Genomic DNA, 24606 nt, shown 5'->3' with positions numbered 1-24606 from the left:
GTAATTACAGACGGATTTTCCGACAGATTTTCCGTCTGTAATTTGAACTTTGGAAAATTATCTCCCACTCTAATTACAGATAGAAAATCCATCTGTAAATCCATCAGTAAGATAAAATATTTTTTTTTATTTTTCCAATTACAAAATAAGCTTGTTTTCATACAAAATACTATAAACAAACAAGTCAATATAATTCAAAACATAAACAAAGTGTATTGATACATCAACTATAATAATAAATAACAACCATACATCAACAAAGTGTATTGAGTAAATTAAAAGTTGTTAATGGGTATCCAAAGGGCTCTAAATAATTTTCCTCATACTAGTAAATTAAAAGAACTATGTTACAAGCAACTCCTATTCAATTTCCTAACTCATTTGAACAATTTTCTGCTGCTGCTGCTGCTTCTTCTTCATCATCCCAGCTTTCCTCACACGGTCACAAATGTTCTCTAAAACCAGATCATCCATGTGCTGAAATAGTGGTATATATCTTACCAATCATCAGGGGCGCTTTTAACAGCTTGATCAAAATAGCCCCCAGCACTATCAGCCTCCTTCTCCATTTGCCAAATTAAATCCGCAGAGTCACAAAACAGTTGCATCACCAGGATTAGCCAAAATGGCTCTTTCAAGATACTCCTCGGCTTTAGGATAATCTCTACGAACCTATATTTGCAAATTGAATATTAGTGAACCATTCATAGACAGAGCACAATAGTTTTCTTAGATCTTCCATGTATTGATAAGTTTCAAAAACAAGCTTTACCTCTTTTAAGAACTTAGCATAATTTCCAAGCAGAAGCGCATTGTTGGGGTTAGCTTGAATCATGGTTTGGTAATAAGCATGAGTCTTATCTGATTCCCAGCCACCTCCATCTGGGACTCTTCCACTGCCACCACATATCTTGCCACCATCACTCCCCTATTACCTCTCTTCGTTTCTTCACCACCATCTTCATCATATTCTACTAGGACTTGCCTATCTAAACCTGAGACTGAGAAGAGTTATCTGATTGAAGGTTTCCCTTTTGTTGTGTGAATCACTTGGTCACTTTCTTTGATCTTGGTACCATGCTGACTCTTGAGCACGTTACTACGTGGTATGCGACTCTTGTTGTCGTGCTTTGTTGGGCTTCGATGATCTGATGAGTCAGGCAAGTTTTGTCTTGGACTGGCAAACGATCTTGTTCTAGAAAATTGAAGAACCCTTTCTGCTTCAGGGGAGGATGGTTCCCTAGAATGGGGTATGAACGAGGTTGGTATTGGTGTCGAGGAGCTTCTTAGTAACATTGTTTTGCTGTTTAGAGAAACAAACACAAAAGACAATGAGAGAAAGAAGTAGTTCAAGGTATATAATAAGATCTGTTAGGAAGTGTGGAATGGTAGGCTGCTGAATTCTACGGCCAAGAATTGTTGTTGCATGTGACAGAAATGGAGTCAACATCATCATTCAATTCTTTCCAATAGTGGGATAATAATCATATTCTCTCTTTGATGTATTGAGACTACCAAAAAATAGCAACTGTCACCAAGCAAAACTTTAAATCCAATAATTTACAAATCGCACACCCCAAAAAAGGGGGAAAAAGGAAAGGCACAATCATGTTGTTACGCATCATGATACCTGAAAATTTTGAATTTATATGAGAGTCTAAGGTGCCTATGCCTACAGCAGCTATGGTGGCTAAACAATTTTTACAACACCTAAAATTAATCACTGAAGAATTGGATCCCAAAGGCAGACACTATATGAAAAAAAATTAGAATTCTTACAGATGAATCAGAGCCATTTCCGAGCTAAAAAGTTGAGGAGGAATATTGCCTGAGATTATTCTTCCCAAGATGACTGCATGTAACACGTATTAGATGGATTTTTCTACATAAAAGTAGTAAGCCATTTATTGCAGAAAATAAAAGAGTTGACTCACAAATGTTTGGCATGGTGCAACTTATCAAGACCAGGTACACTGCCACTAGAAATTGGTATAGGTCCTTGAAGCTCATTGTCAGCTAAATCTAACCAATATAGGTTCGATAAATTACCAATAGAATGTGGAATCCTCCCAGTGAAGCTATTGGAATTTAAGAGGAATACATTTATGCAGACAAGCATCCCTAAAAGAAATTATTAGTAACCATGAAAAATCTGAACATTGGGGGATTAGCTACAGAGATCTGCAATTGAAGTTGTGACTGAATCGCTAATTAGCTTCCAAAAAGTAATCATTGAAAAAATGAATTTTAAGTAATAAATATTTTTTCTACATCACACACACGGTACAGTCACTAGTTATATAGCTAGCAAATATTCTATGGCTAATCTCTATTGCAAAATTCATGGTGCAATAATGTACTAAAGTTGACAATGATAACTGCACAATGTTAATGCTTTTAATACAATCCCACTAAAAAGTCAACCTTTCATTGGGCAACACTACCAATTTCAGCTAGTTTTTTAAATAATTTTTTTAAGTTTTTATTTACAATCACTCTTCTCGCTTCTGTCTCTTTTTTTCTATCCACCAGCCATCCGCTGCCGACCTTTAAACTTTAACCTTAAATCTTAAATTCTAAATTCCAAATCTTTTAAAAATAAAAATTTAAAAATTAATTAATTTTAATACAAGAAAAATATAATAGTAATTTGGCAGTTATCAAACTTATACTCCAATAATTTCCTGTCAATTATGTATAATTAACATGAAATGATTGTTGAACATCTAAATTCATGACATATTTTATATATTGATATTTACTTCTACCATATGAGGCCTAGAACAGCTGTTTCTGGTACTCAATAAGAAAAGATTGAATTTTGGATTTTACTATCTACCAATATATGTATGGATACTATCTAGAATTTCTATTTTATAGCGAAGGTATGGATGATGATACACCCATATAATCCTGAACAATTTTCACTACCTGCGAAGCATATAACACCCATCAAATTAGAGTAGAATCAATGTAGCATCTAAGCTTCCAAAGCAACACAGTGAGATGGGTAGCAGACTTGAATGCATGCTGCCATCATTGGTGGCTCGTTCTCTTCTGACTTGCTCCATTCACACCATTAATGAAGACGATGACACTGAAAGAGTTTATGCAGTTTCATACTATTACAAAAGAGAATCAAACAAAATATTCATGATGGAAAGAGGGAGAAAAACTGCAAGGGCAAGTTAAAAACTATACTTTTTTTCTGCTGGACCTCCTATGGACAATTTTTGGCTTCAATACAATATCACGACGATGAGATATTTAAGGCATATTGCAACCCAGTGAGCACCGAATGAAATGCAGATACTATTTTTTCCACCTTAACTTCATGCTAAAAAGCAGAACCTCTACAAAATTCTAGTATCTAAAATTCTAAATAGCAGTAAGCAAAAATGAGTACAAACAGTGAGCATTTAACTATAAAGCAGCATGGAAGCTATATCCAACTATAAAGCAACAAAAATGAAGGCATGATCACCATGAAGCTGTCACCAAATTCTTTGATCAGAAAGCTCTTTTCTCAATATTTATTCATGGAAGCTATATCCAACTATAAAGCAGCATCAGGATCCAACCTTCTCTGGATTGCAGCAGCAGCTTATAGTGACAAAATTACAAATAAACAAGCAAAACCATTAAAACTAACCAAAGAGCCTCAAATAGTTTAATTTGAGATTCTCACCTCAAAGTTACCAAGCTTGTATTGGTATGCCATTTTCTCCCTCAGTTGAGCTTGCTCTTTCATTGCCTGTGCCTGTAAATGACAGCCTAGAAGTGTGAGAAGAAAAGGACCTTGACATCAAGAAAATAATCTAAGGATAGGGGCCACATCAACATAAAAAAGCAATCTGGTAAAAACTAATTATTCCACTTTGCATAGAGTGCTTCAAAGCAATCACTTGCTCTTCCTTATGCTTTTCACATGCTTGCAACAATTCTTGCCTGCAGTGGCAATGAAAAAATGATCATGCTATAATGAAAATAAAGGAATTTAATGTTAAATCATATAAACTACTATATGCCTTGATGGTGTAGATGTTCTGATTTTGTGCAAATGAAAAAGAGTTGAAAAAGTCAAACAAACAGATTGAGAAAATCCTATGCATAACAAATTTAAAACAATGGGAGTGTAAGTTCAGAGGAAAAGCTTAGACAAATGGAATCAATTTACAATGCCAATAACAAAATCCACATGAAGAATTAAGAAATTTGAGAAGAAATTGTTGTAACCTTGAAGAACTCATCTGAATTGCCAATAACTCTCTCAACAACCAAGTCTGCATTCTTAAGCTCGAATTCGTCCTAGTTTTGTTGCCACAAACAGCCTTGTCCCCTGGCCCTGCATACTCATCAAAAAAGCTATAATTTTCAGACCTCATGAAGCATCCATCAAGAAATATTTGAGACGTTGTGGCTTAAAGCAAACATGTTAAGGAACTAGTTTGTTGCTCAACAAAAAAATACTATCATTAACTAAAGTATTATTGTAATAGCAGTTATCATGCAAATTGAAATGAGTTTAAAATGAAGATGTAAATTAAAGGATACAATGAGAAATATCCATCAGGCCTCAAAAAAGTAACTCTCTGACCACCATTGAGTATGACTTTGACATTCGACACTTTTCCGGGAATTATATAGTCTTTTGTTCCTAAATCTACTAACAAATTTATGCACACCATTAACAAGAAATGGATGCAAGGAATGGGTGTACACCACAATAAACTCTAGCAAAACCTTGCTGAATTCCACTCAATTAACATTATCAGATACACCTAAGTAAATGAACCAAAGATGCTAACAGGTTTTGATAGCCATCTTTCTAAATATTTCAAATTACAATTGATACTATAAACCAACCGAAGCTTCAAATTAGATGAATTCTGAATGACTAAATCAAACTTGATTTTGGTGTGAACTCCAAAACAATATGAACAACTTGAACTGATATATGACCCCAAGCACCATTACCAGTCCCATCAACAATTCAAAGTCAATCTCACATATTAAAGTGCTTTAGTGCATCTACATATTAAAGTTGAAAGCTTTAGTTCATCTAAAGTATATTGAACAAAATATAAAAAATCTGCCAATTCAAATACAATGGTTATTCGCATCAGTCACCATCCAACAATTAGATTTTGAATTAACTAAAAAGTAAGAAAATAAAAATCAGAGTGACAAAAAAGAAAAACAAAGCATACTGCTGGGGATCTTCACTCGACCATAAATGGTGTAACCTTCAGTGGACCTGAAAAAAACAAACTAGGATTAAAATCGATCCACATAACATAATTCTAAACCAGAGAGAACAAACGGAAAATTAGGGTTAAGGGACGAGAATTAGGGTTAAGAAAAACAGGGAAGGGACAGGGTTAGGGCTAGGGATAATAAAATCGGAAAAGAATCACAATGGAAGGGTTAGGGCTAGGGACGAGAAGGAAGCGGAGGCCTGCCTGAACTAACAGTGACGAGAAGAGACGATGACAAACCTCCGGCGAGGAGAGAAGAAGCAGCGCGAGAGTGGCGGCGGAGGGAGCTCGTAAGACAAGTGCACGGCCGAGAAAGCTCGTGTGACGACGAAAGGAGCAAACGCATTGAGAGCGGCGGTGGAAGGAGCTCGTGTGACGCGAGCCGCGGCGGCGACACCGGAGGATGTCACATCTTCAATGGAGAGAGAGAGAGAGAGGGCATGGGAGTAATTCAAGGAAACGTGAAAAAAAGTGAACTGAAGTATTCGGGAGTAGAGTGATCCATCTCCTTATTCTAATATATTTCCGACGGAAAATTTAAATTACAGACGGATTTTCCGTCTGTAAATATTTTTTACGGAAAGAATTAATTTTTCCGACGGAATTATCGACGGATTTTCTTTTCCGTCTGTAATTTATGCTAATTCATTTTTTTTGTTTTTCGACAAAAAATCCCTCTGAAATTCCCTCTATATTTCAGTGGGATAAAATCCGTCGGAAATATCCGTCTGTAATAACTAATTTTCTAGTAGTGACATGGTAGACATTTTGGAACTGGATCAAGTTAGTTATGAGTTTAATTTTTCAATTTCATTCTATTAGTTTATTTGCACATGTCTCACGTGAATTTGTTGCTATGTCTTATGATTTTTTTTTTTGTTTCGATAGACGCGATACGATAATCGCGTTCAAGCCAAAAAATCTGAAATTGAAATTGTTGATTTTTCAAATCTATTAAAAATTTATACTCGACATTTTTAATATCTTTTCGACCAAGTACCCTCATATTCATCAATAATAATATGAGATTTTTCAACCTATCTAGAAAACCCACACATTAATTGTGTATCAATGCAAGAGTTGTGCATTCAAATATGATCATTTTTATCCTTTTTTTATCTGCATTTGGATACACACTAATAAATATAAATTGTTACTAGCTATTTTTGTTTAGACGAAGAAGAAGAAAATGAAAAAAAATATGATTATTTAGGCTGAATGGATCTATTTATATAAAGTTCACTTTTTTGTTATTTTATATATATTTTGTTTACATAATAAATAATATAAATTAGGAGATATTTCATTTACCGTGAGAATGAGATAGCAAATATGTAAACGAAAGGCTTAATTTATGTAACATAAATCTCATTTATAAATGAAATATGTACAAAAAAAATTATTACTTATCTTAATTACAATATAAATAAAATATATGTATGTCTATCTCATCCCATTAAAAGCATCTATATTCACCTATTGTCACACAGAGTCTTATGCTTAAGTCATAAAATAGAGGTGGCGAGGTATTACGACCTCCAAAAATAAAATTTAGTATGTATAGTAGTATAAAAAATGTTTATAACTAGGAGCCTTTGAAGAAAAAGGGATAAATCAAAACCGTTAAATCGAAAAGTGCAACACTCCGACCGATAACGTAAACGAAACAAATAAAGGATAAGCTAATGCGGAAAGATATACAAGAGAGTGCCAAAAATACAAATATCAAGACTCAAGACTCAGTTTGCGAAGATAACCGGTCCGAGCATAGAAGTATACATACATATATAAAGTAGGAGAACCCAAAAGACAAGTTACAGAACCTATTTCTCCAAAATAACCTCTAAGAGGAGTCAATACGGCATATGTATATACAATGGAGATAATAAGTATCTAAATAAGTACATAAAATCAAAATAAAGTCCCGAGAGCCAAGGATCTTTGCTAAAACAGAAGTCTCCAGCATGCCTCAGCGAGGAGCCTCACATCCTGCATCTGAAAACCACAAAATCCGCATGGGTGAGAATTGGAGGTTTTTAGCATGGTAACAGTGCCCAAATATCTAACATATAATGTCCTGGAAAAAGCCGAAGGCAATCCTAGAACTCCCACTTTATAATCAAAGAGCATAAATATAACTAAACCATGAGAAATGAAAATAGGCAACTAACTAAGGATCTTCAGTCTAACTAAGACTCCCCTTTCCAAATCCTTCGAACCTCCCAACCACCACCAGTAATTTGATATCGCAAACACAATTATATCAACAAAGAAATGCACAATTAGGAAACAGATACGGCAAGTAGACAATTAGAAAGTAAATATGCAGTCAATTAGGCATTCCAAACAAATCACATATAATGCATATGATGTATGCCTGTCCTAGTGGCTGATGAGTCTCATCTGTCAGTTATAAAGCCAATCCGATAAGTCCTGGTAGCTAACCATTAGACTGTCCCTCTGTCGCGCATCCCCAACTCGAGTTATTCAAAACATAATCATAATCATAATTCACATACAACACCCTCACTGGTGTTTATTCACGGGGGCGAGCTCATCCGAAACTTTCATAGTGTCCGGCCACACTTACGACATAGTGTCAGCAGAGTATCGAGTCTCAACCTGGAGCACGTGGTGGTTAGCCACTGCTTTTATCCAAGGAAACTTGTATCTCAGATAGGTTGAGTGCAACAATCATAACATCAATAAATCAGCATATATGCATTCATTATCAGCCATCTTTCAATATGTATCTCAGCCATTCGGCTTAAAATCATAATTCATAATCAGCCATAAACCATCATGACACATAGCCATTCGGCTCATATCATCCATAGCACTCTACCATCCTCCTCAACAACTCATAACATCATCATTAGTCATAATCCATCAATACTTTTATTTTCTTCATCCACAAGTTACCCCTTCCCTAGCTTCTTCTTGACCACTAGGCATTTGATATTGATTTAAGACTTAAAGGATGAAAATGTGGATTCAGAAGCTTAAAATAGGGTCTCGAATTACAAGCTTGTTGGGAAGGTGCAACATGTAAAAACAATGTTCTTATAAGAAAACAGGGAGTGTGCGTACGCACAGGGGTGTGCATGCACACACCCAGAAGTATTTTCAGAAAGTGTGCATGCGCACAGGGTTGTGTGTACACACAAAAAGCAAAATTTTCATTGTTCAGTGCACGCACAGGACGTGCGAATGCCATCAATAGAATGCACCTCCCAACGTGTGTGCGCGCACAGAGCGCGCTAGTGCTCCCAGCAGTAGCCATGTCCCCCGTGTGTGCGTGCGCACAAGGCTGTGCGTACACACAGCTTTAAAAATCCACGGGGTATGATCTGATAAACCCCGATTTCGTGGTTTATCTTGTGCTTATTTTAGGAAATTTTACCACCTTTTCCCACATTTATTCAATAAAATAGCATGGTTTTGTAATTCTCCATTGAATTGTGCTTAAGTGTAAAAAACATATTTTTTAGGCCCTTAAATTGGTGATTTTGATTCACTTCAAATCCATTCGATGCCTTGATGTGTTTGTTGAGTCATTTCAGGTTCATAAGGCAAGTATTGGATGGAAGAAATGAGGAGAAAAGCATACAAAGTGGAGAATGCATGAAGAAACAAAGATTGGGAATGCATCAATGGACGCGCACGCGTACAAGGCGTGCACGTGCAGAAGTGATTTTGCATAGAGACGCGCACGCATACATGCCGCGTCCGTGCGGATGAAGAAACAACCAATCGACGCGCACGCACACATGGCGCGTACGCGCCGATACTAACACGTGACCCACTTAAAGGCAAAATGCTGTGGCGATTTCTGAGCTGCCCAGGACCAAATCCAACTTGTTTCTGAGTGTATTTCATGCAGAATTGAAGTCCAAGCAAAGGGGGAGCAATTAGTTAGTCAACATGAGCCTTTAGTTAGTTTTCTAGAGAGAGAAGCTCCCTCTTCTCTCTAGAATTAGGTTAGGATTAGGTTAAATTGTCATAGATCCATGTTTAATTCTTTGATCTCATCTTGTTTCTTTTATAATTTTTCATGTCTACATCTTGATTTTCTTAGTTGTAATGTTAATTTCCCTCTTTGCTCTCTTTTGTGATGATGAACTCATGTTGGATTTGGTTTACATTTAATGCAAATTGATGTTGATGTTTCTTTCATTGATGAATTAAGTTGTTGATTTACTCTCATTGCAATTGGTAGTTGTTAGATTTTATTATTCTTGCAAATTTACCATGCTTTCCTTTATTACCCACCAAGTGTTTGACAGAATGTTTGGTTGGTTTTTAGAGTAGACCTTGAGCATTCTTGGCTTAGAAAGAGTAATTAGGCAATCTTGAGTTATGAAAACCCAACCTATTTTGGTGATCTAGAATTGATAGTTAATATCATTCTCAATGACTCTAATCTCTTGCTAAATTAATTAGCGAGTTGATTAGGACTTTTGACTTGAGATTAACTAGTCTTGCTTGATTTTCTCTCACGGAAGATAACTACACCTTCTTCCAATGTTGGAGATGACAAAATAAGATAAATTCTTGTTAAGCATTGCTATGATTAATGACTAGGATAGAAAGCTTATGATCTCAACCCTTTCCATGAATGTCTCTTTACTTATTGCTTCTTTTATTGCTCTCCTTACTCTTCTTGTCATTTATATTATTGTTCCTCTTATCAACCAAAACCCCCTTGCCCCTTTATAGCCAATAATTAACCACTTCATCGCAATTCCTAGGGAGACGACCCGGAGTCTAAATACTTCGGTTAATTCTTATTTGGGGTTTGTTACTTGTGACAAAACCATATTTTAATTTGATGTGAGAGTTGTTTGTTGGTTTGGAGCTATGTTTACAACGAAGTAATTCCTTTCTTTAAGAAGAAAATCTAAACCGACAACAATTTTCGCCTGTCATGTGCGTGCACATACAAACCAGAAATCACAAATTCTGCAGCATTCATAGAATTCAGATTTCAGGCCCTAACTTTCAACGATCATATCTCTTTCCACAGAATTCAGATTTCCACCAAATTTAAACCATTTTAAAGCTTGTCAAATTATCTTTCATTTGATATAAAAAATATTAAATTTCAAAAACGGTAACTCAAGATATGATCCGTTGAAGTTCATCAAAATTTCATTTTTATCAAAGTTCATAACTTCCAATTTTCAGAACATACACCTTCAAACTCATTCAAAACCAACCAAAACTTGCCAAAATCAACCTCAAGCCTCCTCAACTCATACTTTGACATCTTTATTAAGTTCACAATCCACCAATCCACCATTTTAAACAATCTCAATCAAATAACTCAATTTCAAACAAAACATCATATCATATATCTTTCCTCATCCTAAGTTCCAACAATACCAATTCCATCAACCATCAATACATGCAATCAATATCATCATCACCATCAACATAGTTTCACCCGCAATTCAATCTCAACCAATCATTAAATATCTATCAAAACACGCATATCTCTCATACATCTTACCATCAAAGCATCCAAAATCCACTAATCACATACACACAACAACACAATTCATCTCAACCAATCAACAACATCAATAGTTCAAATCTTATCTTAGGGTCTCTAGCCTAGATTTTCACACCACATTATATTTTAGATACAAAAAACCGAAACCATACATTGGCCGATTCCCGTTCAATCCGGAACACTTCCAAATTCAACTTTCAAGGTCCCAAAACTTCACCAACAGATTTTAAAGCTTATTGCTCCACTCCAAAGCTTTCCAAAACCATCAATCAAGCTCTAATACACATATATACACTACCTAAACCATAATATCACATGCAAACACAATAACTCAATCACTAAATCATAAAATTCCAAGTGTTTAACTTAGGGTTGAGATTCTTATTTTACCTAAGGATTAAGGAGGCAAGACTAAGCCTTCCCTTCAAGTTAAAACGTGGCTTACCTCTTGCACAACCTTATAGGCTTTGTAGAGCTTGACGCTGCGGTCGCGTGATCACAAACGATACAACGATCAGAGCTCCAGATCAAAAGTTATGATTAATTAAAGATTGAAGTGAATTTGGGAAAGGGTTTCAAGCTTTCCCCCTTTTCCTTGCTGTGTTTCTAAGTTCATTTGGCAGCAAATAAGACTGTTGCCTTTACTTATTTGTTATTGGGCTAGACCTTGGGCCCAATACAGGTCCGATTGGCCCGGTTTGGCCTGTTCGGCCCAATCTTGAGCCAATTTTTTTTTAAAATTGGTGTCAAAATTCTTGTTTTAATTTTCTCTATCATATTAAGCCATAAAATTCACATTTTTAATTTTCTAGAATTAATTTTACTTTATGGGTTAATCAGTCATTAATCAACCGGGTTTTATAGCTATCATATATGAATTCTACTACTTTGATTTAAGAGTGAAGTACAAATTTAAATTCGGACAATTTTCGCAAAAGACAATGTGAATCCTGATAAAAAGGGAGACTTCAACCCCTAATTATATTTTCTGTAAGACATACAATTATTTTGTCATTCCACCATTTACTCATAATAAAAATCGTATAGATATTATGTAACACCCTGCCACACTGAGCTTTACGCATAAGTCATAAAACAGAGGTGGTGTGGTATTACGACCTCTAAAATAAAATGTGTACATATAATAGCAGAAAGATTATAATATACTAGGAGTCTTGAAGAATAGAGGGAATAAAAATCACGAAATAAAAACGTAATGCTCAAGAAATGAGTTAACTTGCGTGCTAAGGAAACTATAACCATCAAACATAAGATTATAAAAAGTAGGAATAGAGTGCCAAAAATACAAAATAACAAGCTCCAAACTCTGCCCGCGAAGTCAAGGCTGGCCGGAGGATACACACACACACACACACACACACACACACACACATATATATATATATAAACATATCCAAAATCCAAATGTACGTAAACAAAATTCTGTCTCTCCATAAACCTCTAAGAGGATAAAAAAGAATAAGTTATGCAGAGAGAAAGCTAAGTACATATAAATATATATATAGATCACTGTACAACAAAATAACCCAGTAACCACTTCGCTTCAGGAGTCTAGACATCTACGAGATGCCTCTCGACCCACATATGAAAAATAACAACATAGTATGGGGTGAGAACCAGAGGTTCTCAGTATGGTAAAGGTGCCACACAAATAAGATATAAGGTCCTGGGAATGCCAGAGGCAAACTCAGAACGCCGACACTCAGATTATAGAGCTTAAAGTATTAAATAGAAAACATAAAAGGTGGTTTTCTAAGAGTATCTAAGCCTAACTTAACTTAACCTTAAAATCTAAGTCACATACTTCCATTCCTCCATACCTCCATCTCCGTCAGCATTTCACAGACAAATAAACAAATAAGGGCAAGTACAAGAAGGTTACAAATACTACAGGTAACAAATATACATTTAACATGGAAAGTACACTTAGGAACACCCAGTTAATGCACAAACAAGTAATTCAAGTAGTATGCATATGATGCATACCTGTCCTATGGCTGATGAGACTCATCTGTCGGTTATTCAACCAACCCGACAAGTTCGAAAACCTTAGACTGGCCCTCGACGTGCATCCCCAGGAGTCTATGCATAGATTTTTCTCAAATAATCAATATTACTCAATGGGGTTAACATTCCCAGGAATTTATAAGTGCCCGGTCACCCTTACGTCGTAGGGTCAACAGAGTATCGAATTTTCAACCTGGTACACAAGGTGGCAAGCCACGGTACTTTATCCAGGGAATCTCGTATCTCAGATCATTTAATCATTCAAGCCAAGTATCATGCATAATCATTCATTTGAATATCCAGCCAAGTATCATATATGATCATTTGTAACACTTCATAATCAATTCATCACTTTTCAGCTTTACTTTACCTTCAAGTTATCCCCATCTCTTAACTTCATCTGATTATCAGGTTTAATACTACTATTTATGACTAAAGGAATGAAAATAGAAGTTTAGAAGTTTGAAATAAGTTTTAAAACTCAAAAATCATGTTTGCTGGAACAGGGGCCACGCGTACACGTGGCTCACGAGTACGCGTGGGAGTGTAAAGGTGCAGCTTGCGCGCGCGTCCCTTTGTCATGCGTACGTGTAGGTGAAAACTTCATGTCATGCGTGCGCGTGGGCCAGGCATATGCGTGAACACGCTTACCAGCTCCTCATGCGTATGCATAAGACTAGTCGCGTACACATCGCCAAAATCCAAACCACGCGTACGCGTGGGCCATGCATACGGTGGACGTACGTTCTTTTTAAAAAAAAAACAGATTCAGTGGCAAGCTGCAGAATCATAAAATGTCACCCTGCATAGTTACATAATCGACACCAAAATTTCCGACGGGCATAACTTAATTGTTTTAAATCATTTTTCTTCTGTTCTTCGAACGGTATAAACTTCACGAACTCAATTTTCATTTAAAACAAGTTGGAATAAATTTGAGGTTCCGAAAACCAAGTTATAGCTCGCCGAAGTTCAGCCCAAAACCAAAGTTTTGCAAACTCTTTAAACCTTATTCTCATCCAAAGTTTCCATTCCATTCATTATCAACCTATCAATACCAACACAACACAATTTCCAGCAACAACACTCAACCATATTTCTTTCTAAATTAACATAATAACAATCTCCATTCCATAATCAAATCACTAATTATCCAACAACCACCTACCAAACATATTCATCAACAAATTGCTAAACTTTAAACATACACCTGCATTCCAACTTATCCTATGGTCACACTACAACAGAGGCAGAGCATAGTGGCGAAGAATTAGGGACCTCACACAGAGCCGCCACAAAACAAGGTTGTGAAGGCATGACTTCTTCGCGTGCCACAAATCAGCGACGATTGCATCACAAAATGCCACCAGGTGAGGATTTGTTAACTCAATTTCTCCTTTACCCCTTTTTAATTTTTCCTATATATTCTAACTCATTCTTCCCCAAATTAAGTAGAACCCCACAAAGATTCCTTGGAAGCGCGCGAACTCTGCCGTCGCTGCTCCACTGCGAAGGTGCTGCCGATCCTGGGTCCTCTGCCCGCCGTGCACGAAACTGTTGAGCCACTCTCTACCGTTCGCCATCCTGAGCTATCGCAGCCTCTCCCTGTCCCTGGTTAGTTCTAACACTTTGAACTTTCATTAGTGCTTTCACCCCTTGTTCGGAATTTTGAACAAGAATTTGTCCATATCTTCTATTAATTGGGGCTAACTACTGCTGTTTAGAGTTAGGAATTTGATTTATGTGACTTGGTCCCATATGAGCAAGCTAAGCTGGCTAATCATTATTCTGTTTCTGTCATAACTTTAACTACTTGAAACGTATGTATTGATAAGCAAGAATGAATTGCTCTGTTATTTTGTTTCTCTTGAGTAATGAGACTTGATTGATTTTAATTAATCTCATCTATCTCTCATGTAGAATCGTGAAGATAAATATAGAATTTCATGAAGATTTTATCATGACGTTAAGATCATTAAAGATATTGCTAAGTGAATCAGATAAACTTTATTCCTAATACGTAACCTTAGTTAAACAATATGAAAGAAAAAAAAACATATGGTTTGTTCAAAATGATCATAGCCTATATGAAAGCATTTTGGCTTCAATTTCAGATCCACATCCACTTGCAGATACAAGATCATAGGTACATCTGCTGTCTAAGTCAAACTGAATTGAACCCTCTTTAATCTTAGGCTTTTGATCAATATTTTCTTCTCCCCTTATTACTTCATGGTAATTATGGAAACCTAAACCATAGACTTAACTATAAAAATCATTCATGTCTGATATGCTTTGTTTGCTATCTTTGTTGTTCATGTTTTCCCTGAAATTAGACAAGGCAGAGTTGAATTCGGTCAATTGAGCATTTGAGATGGTTCTAGATTACTGCCTGAACCTTCCATGGAAAGTGTCCTCTGAGCTTTCTCTAACACAACTTGCAAATACTTTTCTTGAGCCTCTATTCTTATCTACAATTTCTTCTGTACCTATTGGTTATGAAGCATGTTTTATTTTTAATATTTCAATTTTTTCAGTTAAACTATGTCAAATTATACTATTTTTATTCCAAGGTTTGATAAAAATACCAAAAATAAATGCATAAAAATACCAACTGTACTATTATCTGAATCGTATAAATGGTAAATACATCTAGCTGTTCTTCTAGTCTCTTTTGGATTTCAATTTGATGTCTCAATGTCTCTGCTATTGGGATTTCTCTGTTTTGTTGAAGAATAAATGCAGAGAAATCTCATCTATCTCTCATCTAGAAGCTCTGTTTTAATTAGTCTCATCTATCTTAAAAGTGGGCATAATTGGAGATAATGGAAATCATGGTCATGTATATAACTAAAGAAGTGACATTAATTCTTAACATATTAACATACCCTCTTTCATTATCACCTCTGAAACTAGTGCTAAACTCTGAAGAGCTATTTTATTTATTATAATTCAGACTCTTAAGTCCAAATTTTCTAGTTTATCTCCTTTTCAGAAAATATTATCATATCAATTGAGGTAGAAAGAACACCATCATCTTTCCACTTTATATCTTTGGCCATTAGAACTTTTTCTATCAATTTTAGAGGAGCCTCTAATGGAGGTAGATTCTGCATGAAAATAAGTAACTCAAAGGTTGTTAGTATAATAAACCTGCTACGGGTGTATAGTTTTGAAATATTGATCTTGAGTTGAGGGTTTAATAATTTATTTTTTTCACTAAACCAACTATTTATATTTTTTCACTGAATCAATTATTTTAAGTTGTGTGTTTTTGGCTTTTTCCTCTTTAATTTGTAGCATTATTCTTGCTCCACTATAATTTCATTTTTTTAATCCGGAGATTGTATAATATTAGCGAGTTCTTTCAAAAGATACTGGGAGTATGCACTGAATTGTTATGCTTACGACCTCTCTCATCAATCTTGTGCTGTATGAGTTATTTTTCTAATACTCAAAATATCTAATCAAAGAAATCTTTATATACTTGACGTAGACATATTTGGATTTTATATTTTCTATCATAGGTAGGATATAGATGCTGTTAAATTAGAGTTTAGGTAGATCTATGTCCATAAAAAATTGAAAATAATTGGAGATGGTAACATATTCTCAAATTAAATTTGAATATACGAAAAGTTATATATCGACGCAGTTGTAATTTTTTTTTAGAAGAGTTTGTCGTAGTTTACTTGGTATTTTTCTTAGAAGCATATCTAAGATAACAGATCTACAATTTTAAGATTCTATACTCCATCTGTTATAATTGTTTATTTATATATTTTTTGTTGTCTTTTAAATCTGTCTATCATTCCTGTTATGTTTTCCATTTTTTAAGATATTTTGAAGATTTTATTCTCTGTCATTATGATTGTTTAGTTATATTTCTTGATTATTTTTTTTAATTTTAACAGTTTTTCCTGTTTTCTTTTTCAATTTTTAAGGAAGCTTTTCTTTATCTTTTCATTTTTTGGACTTGGAACCAGCAATTCTTTATAGAAGTATTCTTTTAAGAAAGCACAGAATTTTGCAATGAGTAAGCCTCCTCCTCAATACTTTTCGTGAGCTACATGTTATCTGGGATGCAAGTAATTTTTATTCTGTTTCCATTGAGTTATTCCGTCGCTTGCTACATTGTTTTGCTTGCAATATATTGTCGAGTTTATTACGTATGGTACTCTCCCCCAGTCTTGTATGACCAGCTTTCCTGAATTGATGTCGAAGGCTTGCAGTTGACAAGAAATGAGGTTTTAGAGGAATCCACTGATGACGGGGTTCAGGATTGTGATGAGGCCGCCGATTCCTAAAATACATTTCTCCATCATGGATGTAGCTCATATTCACGGGATTTCATGCATATATACTACTGTATTCACCTATGATAGATAGTGGATTGTATTCTAGTCATATCAGTATACAATAGATTGAATTGATTGAGAAATTTTTTATTTTTTAAAACCTATACTCTCATATGAAGCTCTTTTATTTGACTGGTTTCTCATATAAAGCTCTTTTATTTAACTCTTACCTCTCATATAAGACTTCCTACAATCGTATATTTTAATTGTCCCTGCACATTCTTTCTATGTCCGTGGCCTATCAGGGAAATTGGAGACACGAAACTTCTTTCTCATTACCAGAAGCCGTTGGTTCGCAGAGAAGATGATAGAGGCGTCTCCATTCTCTTCTTCGGACCACGCAACATCCTTTGCAAGGTAATTGTGGTTCAAAGAGTCTCGTATACAGTCATGGCTGGATGCCTTCTCTGGACACAGTCACCTCTATCGAGCCATTGGTCATGCTCCGGCTTCAATGATGAGGGTTTGATTGCTGATCCCCAATTTCATTATCAAAATCCTTTTCATATTCGTTGATGAAACCCATTTCAGACGGTTTTTTGTTTTATTTTTAGGAACTGCTTCAATGGGACCGAAAGTACCGGGCTAAATTTGGGTTTGAGTTTATAACAAGTACGGAAACGTGGTTCCCACAGAAAATACTTGACGAAGTGAAGGTAAAAAACTTCCTATTTTACTTTTGTATTTATCTAATGTATAAAACAGTTCTCTATCTATGTAGCTAAATTCTATCTATAAATCTCTATGGATTAGAAATGTTGTAGTATCATATAGTAAATATATTTACAGTCCAACTATTAAAATCTAAATTTTTCTTCATTATTTTACTTATAGTTTTTCTTAATTTCCCAATACCTCTAGACATAGCTACCACCAAGTAAAAACAAACAACTACAGATATAATGTATATTATTAACCATTCAAACTTCAAAGACACAGGACTATAGTAGCAGCTTGTTTTGTTACAAACTAAATACCCCAGCTCCGCTATTAGTAAGTTCATCTGCTTCTCAATCCTTATACCCTAGCCCTAAATCAAAAAATTGAACGAAGGCACCCCCAGCCAATAGAAGCTCTCGCAACTCGCGCTCTAATGAGGGATCCTCAGCTCGCGCCGGACCTGGGTCTCCAGAAGCTGCCGGTCGCTCAGGTCTCTCCGCCAGTGTGGTCGTCTTCCGGTCGAGATTACTGTTGACCCATCCTCTCTACTTCGGTAACCCTCCTCTTTCTATCAATAAAATGGTTGATCTTAAAATAATTGATTACAGTAGTAGCTCATATATTATAAATGAAATCTATATTGTTCCTTTCATCATAACCTATTTTTCTTTTGGGTAAGAGTTATAATTCCAGTCATCACCTCAAGCTTGCTTTGGTTACTATTCTGACTTGAAGTTTCATCAAGAATTGGTGGAAACTTATTAGGTAATGGGAAATTAGCTGCCTAGGATTTTAAATAACTAATTAAAGAAAATTAAATATGGTATTTTATTACCTGAAACAATTAAAACTGATGATTAGTTCCCTTGGGCAGTGATGAATAACATAAACCCTAATAAAAGGCTTGAAATCATGTTAATAATGAGCTTCGTTTGATGAGTGTTTTTTCTTATATGGTCTTGTATCTTTTTTTTTTGTTGAACAACTATATCAAATAAAGAGAGAAAACTTAACAAGGAGAACATGGTTTTATAGAGAGTTAAAAGCAAAGTAGTTCAAACATAGGTCAAAGCTTGATTATTTAGTTTATTTATTATAGATTTAGTTCTTTTATTTTGGTATATTTGATTATTTTAGAAGTTAATTATTTAATTAAAAAATATAACATATGATTATTGATTTAGTTATTAATTTTTTTTGTGTATATTATTTTTTGAGTGTATAATAGTATAGTTAGGATTGATTTGAGATGTAAGAAACTGAGTAAGTATCCATAAGAGTCATAACTTGATTTCCACATAATCATCATGTGTGCCTGCTAATAAGGGTGAAAAATAAAACTCAAGGTCCGCTTGATCTTTTGTATTCTTTATATATATATATTATTAACACCACATATCAAAAAAGTAAAATTGAGAAATTCAGCATATAAAGGGTACTCCTTAGTACTCTGATTAGTAGGTGTTATACAAAGAATGTTTTTTATTGCTAAGCCATGTTGCCAATATAATAGAAAACAGAGTACCCAGTAGAAGCAACAACAACAAAAAAAGAAAATTTGTATGTGAAGTGAAGTGCACTGTTTAAAAAAACACTTAATTATTCGATGGTTATTATAAAATAACATTTTTTTTGGCCTCATATACTCGTTATAATGATTATAGCTATATAAGACAATAATGCTAGACAGACTATTGGAGTTGCCCTTTGCATTTGAAACACTCTTGAATGTATGTGGTGCTTTTTCATATTGAAATGGTTGGGAGTAATTTAGATTCTTGGGCAGAAATTATAGTTTTTCATTTATGTAATCTTATATCTATATGGAAACTTGTTTTTTTCTATGTGAATTAGTCAATGAATTATAATTCAATTTTGGTTGTAACAAATTTACCCACAAAGCATGAATGTGCTTTGACTCCTCTTGACTCTAATTTATTTTTTTCGTTCAAACAGGCACCCTTTATCTTCTAAGATGGCTAGAAAATGTCGTTTCATGAAAAAACCAAAGTTAGGACCAGGATGTCAGCAACCACAAACGGCTCCACCTCCGGTCTCGACTTCCCACCACAATGACTTTGGAATTCTCCCAGACAGTGGTGATAGTGTCCCTCCAACTTCACGCCCATTCCTTCTGCCGCGCAGTGTACCAAGGCCTGCTCCACAAACGAGCACAAATAATATTCAGAACTCAGAGCCAAGCCATGTAAACTCCGTGGATAATGCCAATGATGTAGATTCTGTTGATCAACAAGTTGATGACTCCTTTATTGATTCTAGAGCTCAAAATCGCAAAGGACGCAAGACTATAGAGTTTTGAGAAGTCAGGATAATCGGTAATTTGTTTAATAATTTTTATATGTTCAACATGATTTAGACTCTTGTTATGTATTGTGATTCTCGCATGCTATCCACTACGGATACACATAAGGTATTATGTTTGGCTTATAGATTCCGATGGCACAATCAAGCCGGCAAGACTAAGCATGAGGGAGGCTATGGAACGGCCTAACGGTAGAAAGATCATGCTCAGGTTCAACAATGCAAAGCAAGCAATTGAAAACGAAGCTGGACTGTTGAGTGGCGTGCTTGGTCTGCTAGGATCTGACTTTGAAAAATTTCCTATTTGTGAGGAAAGTTGGCGTAAGATTACCACTAAGGACAAAGTTTATAACAAATGTGTGAAGGTAAAAGTTTATATCCCTTTTGAAATAAATATGCTTATTTTTACAATTTTTGACAAATTATTATTATCTATATAGCAAATTTTCCACTTTGATGAAGATAGCGAAGGAACTATCAAGAAAAATATTTTGAAAAGTATGGGGAAGTCTTGGAAGAAAATAAGGCTGAGGTTGTATAATGCTTATTTCGAGCCAACGTTCATGACTGAACAAAATATTGAGAACCGTCCGCCGGGAATTGATCAAGAGCATTGGAGATGGTTCCTTGACTATCGTGCCAAAGCTGAGATGAAGGTAATCTAGTAGATCATTGGTACACAGCAATAGTTTTTATGTTGTGTTGAGTCTTTTTAAATCAGTTTCTAATCGCCCTTTGCCTCTAATGGACCAATAGGAGAAGTGCAGGAAAAATGCGAAGAATCGATCAAAGCAACTATATACCCACACAGGCGGTTCAAAAAGCTTTGCACGACGGATGGAAGAAGATGTACTTTACATTTTGTTATTCATTCTTTGGACTATTTCTGTGACTTAAGGTTGCCTTGATTGTGTTAATTACGGTAATGGCATAAAATTTGTTGATACAGTCGGAACAACAAAGGAGAATAGTCGGTAGAGGAGAGTTATAGATCAAGTGCACAAAAAAAAAAAGATGGCTCCTATATGAATGATGAAGCAAGAGCTATCAATGTAAGTACTACTACTTATAATTGATCAATAAAGTTAAGACCTCTAGTAGTCTACTTTTCTATGTTATTTTGTTTTTTTACCTCTTTGGTGAATGGTTTACTCCCCTATGTCATAATGGACCAAGAGACCTTTACAATTTCTAATTCAGCTTACTTTAATTATCATTGCAAATTTACCTGTTATGTTTATAGACATTTTGAACTTCGATATAATTTGGAAACAGTTGGGGTAGAATTTGAATGATTGAGTTTCATTTATCCCTTACTTCTTTTTATAGTGGTTGGCATCCTATGTTGTTATCTTTTGGTGTGTTCTTGACATGAGATGGACCCATCAACATATTTATTGTATTTGCTAATTCGTGTCTGTAGGAAAGAATTGAGGAGATTAAGCAACATGATGAGTCATCTAGGGTGTTGTCTCAAAATGATTCCATCGCTCAGGTTTTCGGAAAAGAGAAACCAGGTAGAGTACGTGATGTGGGTTTTGGACCGACTCCTAGTTAACTCTTCGGTCTAAATTCACATGCGCCTGGCAACGGAGTCCAACTAGAGGAGACTCAGAGGAAACTACTTGAACTGCACGCAGAGCTGAAAGGCGAGAAGTTGAAGAGGAAGGCGATGGAGGATGAGGCAGCAGCAGAGAAGAAAAAGATGAAGGCGATGGAAAGTGCTCTAATTTATCTGTTTCAACGGCAAGGTGAGGAGCTGCCACCAGACATTGCTGCAAGGGATGAGTTTCGTGGAGTGATAGAGTGAAAAATAGAATATTAGGTTTGGAGATATTTTGTATTGAAGCAAACATTTTATTGAATTAGACTGAGCAACTCTTTGAAAGAGATTTCTTTTTGTTCGTATTTTGATGGATATATATTTCTTGTTTTGCTTATATTTCAATTTTGTTTTTGCTACAAGTTTAGATTCTAAGGTTAAAAATATTCACTCTTAAAATAATAAAAAATATAAAACGAATTTAAAAATAATTGAATAATATTTTAAACCAATAACTATTATATCTGGCGGCGGTTTGCAACCGCCGATATCCCTGACAGAGACTATATTAATATTTAGCGGTGATTTGAAACTGCCGCTAAATGTGCGGAAACTTGGACACTATGGATAAACATTGCGGCGGTTTTCTAATGAAGTGCTGCGAAATTTTGATTTAGCAGCGGTTATACCAGCGGTTGCTGGAAACCGCCACTAAATCCAATCCCGGCGCCCATTCCCGCCTCTCTTGTAGTGTCATCTAGCCTAAGTTTTCAGTTTTCACAGAACATTATATATTAAATGCAAGAAACTTAAACCAAACATTGGCCAATTCCTATGTAATGATCAAAGCAATTTAATTAAAACCAAGACAGCCCCTCAAAAGCTCAATAAACTCTAGGCTATGCTTCCTCCAAGTTCCAATATTCACTATTTCAAACCCCAATTATTTATTCACAACCTAATACACATTTATAACACATATATACCCACTTTAATATCCAAAACATAAATTCAATAAAATTAAAATGGAATTATGGTATCTTCACCTTACCCAAGCTTCACATAAGCAAGAGTAAATGTTTTTCTCAAGCTAATTGGATCCTAAAACATCAAAGAGTAAAGAAATTCAATATCTCCGCTTAATTTTCCAAAAACTGGGGAAGAAAAGGCTGAGGTGAAATAGCAGGTTACCTATGAAATTGTTCCAGTAGAAATGTAGAGCTTGACGCGGTGGTCGCGTGGCCGCAAACGGTGCGGCAATCGGAGCTTGGATCGGAAAGTTATGGCATTCGGAAGTTAACGCAAGGGTTTCGTGCCCTTCTCTTCTCCTCTCTGCATTCAGCTCCGCTTTTGCTGCATTTTGAAGAAGAAAATGAGCTTTGGCTCATTTAAAGGTTGGTCCGGTTGGGCCCACGGGCTCGGTTTGGGCCGGTTCAACCGGTCCGGTCCGTTCGGTCCAATCTTGGGTCGAATTTCTTGAAATTAGTGTCAAAATTCTCGTTTCGATGAGCTCTATCCTAATTTGATATAATATTTACATTTCTAATCTTCTTTATTAAAAACTAATTTATCGACTAATTATTTACTAATTTAACGGAGTTTATATATTAAGTTAAAGTGTTGAATTGACCGTTGTTAAGTGACATGTTGATGACCAACTCATCATTTTAACTTAGCAATTATACATTTTTCATTAGGAGTTAACTATAAAAATGATAAAATAATCATATTGTCTCACCAAAAATAGAATCCAAAAAATTTTAGGAATCAATAATTTTTAGTAATTTTATTTTATATTTAGTCAGTATAAATACTAAATTATTTTTAATAAATAAATTTTATTAATTTATATGTATAAATTTTTATAAATATAAATATAAATTATTATTAACCAAATACTAATTAAAAATAATAATATTTACTGAATTAGTTACCATTATACCAAAATGTTCATCTTTGGTATATTGACTCAATATTGGGAAGGGGTGTTTTGCCGCATTGTGGGTGTCAGGTTCAACACGCTGGGGGCATGGTGATAGGGCGTCAGAGGCATGGCAGGTGCTGAAAACATGCATGGAGGCGTGGTGAAGTGGCTTGCAGTGACGGTTGGCACAGCCCTGGCAACACGCAGGGAGCGTGTTGCCTCTGAATTCTAGCAGCGAAGCAGAGTCTTCGCTCATTTTCGAGGAGCCTGGAGCAATACGGGAGGGCATGTTGCAGGTGGTCTGCATGTAGGGGACAGCCTCTTATTCCGGTAACCAGCAACCCTCAAAGAAGCTCTATAAATTGAGCTTCTGGGGACCATTTTCATCCATAAGTGTTGTTGTTGAATGCTTCACAATTTTACCGTGAGAGAAGTTGAGAAGCTGAAGAAGAGTGTTAGAGTTAAGGGTGTTTGTGTTGTTGTTGAATGCTTCACAATTTTATCGTGAGAGGAGAAGTTGAGAGACTGAAGAAGAATGTTAGAGTTAGAATTGCTTGAAGGAAAAAAATTATATAAAAAAATTATTAATTTGTAGTGATTAAAAATGGTACGTAATTATATGGCACTCGAAGAATATATCATCAATTATTTGGATCATCTAATTTATGTAAGTTCATAAATTTTATGTATTTAAATAAAAATTTTATTGATATTTATTTATTTTCGAAAATTAATATTATTTAGATTTTTTTATTTTTAAATATAAATATTATTAAATATTTTATATATTTTTGAAAACAAATATTATTTATATTTATGTAGTTATTTTCAAAAATAAATAATAGTGATATTTATTTATTTTCGAAAATAAATATTATTTATATTTGTTTATTTTCGAAAATAAATATTATTTATATTTATTTATTTTCGAATATAAATATTAAATGTATTTATTTATAATATTTAAATAAGTAAATGTTTTTTATTTGTGATTAGAA

At 35.0% G+C, this 24606-nt stretch overlaps 2 protein-coding genes and 1 long non-coding RNA gene across 7 annotated transcripts; 1 reads left to right on the top strand and 2 right to left on the bottom strand.

Moving 5' to 3' along the window:
* LOC107615524 lies at nt 498–1311 on the bottom strand. Its single transcript, XM_021111858.1, is given in 4 exon segments — nt 498–588; nt 590–672; nt 773–928; nt 1015–1311. Coding segments are annotated over 4 exon segments (612 nt in total). The 5' UTR covers nt 1297–1311.
* Nucleotides 4592–5657, bottom strand: LOC107617341. Its single transcript, XR_002354045.1, has 3 exons — nt 5499–5657; nt 5211–5257; nt 4592–4663 (listed from the first exon to the last, which is right to left on the bottom strand). It is a non-coding gene; the product is annotated as an uncharacterized LOC107617341 (long non-coding RNA).
* Nucleotides 18235–22081, top strand: LOC107617339. Of its 5 annotated transcripts, none has more exons than XR_002354044.1 (6): nt 18235–18372; nt 19776–20155; nt 20271–20506; nt 20604–20797; nt 20898–21193; nt 21565–22081. XR_002354044.1 is itself a non-coding variant. In XM_021111491.1 (5 exons), exons 2-5 carry the CDS (start codon nt 20306–20308, stop codon nt 21130–21132), a joined length of 552 nt encoding a protein of 183 aa, XP_020967150.1. In that variant the 5' UTR covers nt 19927–20155; nt 20271–20305; the 3' UTR covers nt 21133–21194. The 5 variants fall into 5 exon arrangements, 2 of the variants coding, with proteins under 2 accessions (XP_020967150.1, XP_020967149.1); XR_002354043.1 differs by lacking the exon at nt 18235–18372 and adding an exon at nt 18415–18584 and having other exon boundaries at nt 20582–20797; XR_002354042.1 differs by lacking the exon at nt 18235–18372 and having other exon boundaries at nt 19927–20155; nt 20582–20797; nt 20898–20990; nt 21091–21193.

This window comes from Arachis ipaensis, chromosome B09 (genome assembly GCF_000816755.2).
Source record: "Arachis ipaensis cultivar K30076 chromosome B09, Araip1.1, whole genome shotgun sequence".
NCBI lineage: Eukaryota > Viridiplantae > Streptophyta > Magnoliopsida > Fabales > Fabaceae > Arachis > Arachis ipaensis.
This window is presented reverse-complemented; position numbering and strand designations above follow the sequence as displayed.

Bases quoted from the DNA above. Each gene is read 5' to 3' on its own strand.
- LOC107617339 (XM_021111490.1), top strand. From the start codon at position 20,306: ATGAGGGAGGCTATGGAACGGCCTAACGGTAGAAAGATCATGCTCAGG. The intron at 20,507-20,581 runs GTAAAAGTTTAT...TTATCTATATAG, and splicing joins TTTATAACAAATGTGTGAAG to CAAATTTTCCACTTTGATGA. The intron at 20,798-20,897 runs GTAATCTAGTAG...ATGGACCAATAG, and splicing joins GTGCCAAAGCTGAGATGAAG to GAGAAGTGCAGGAAAAATGC.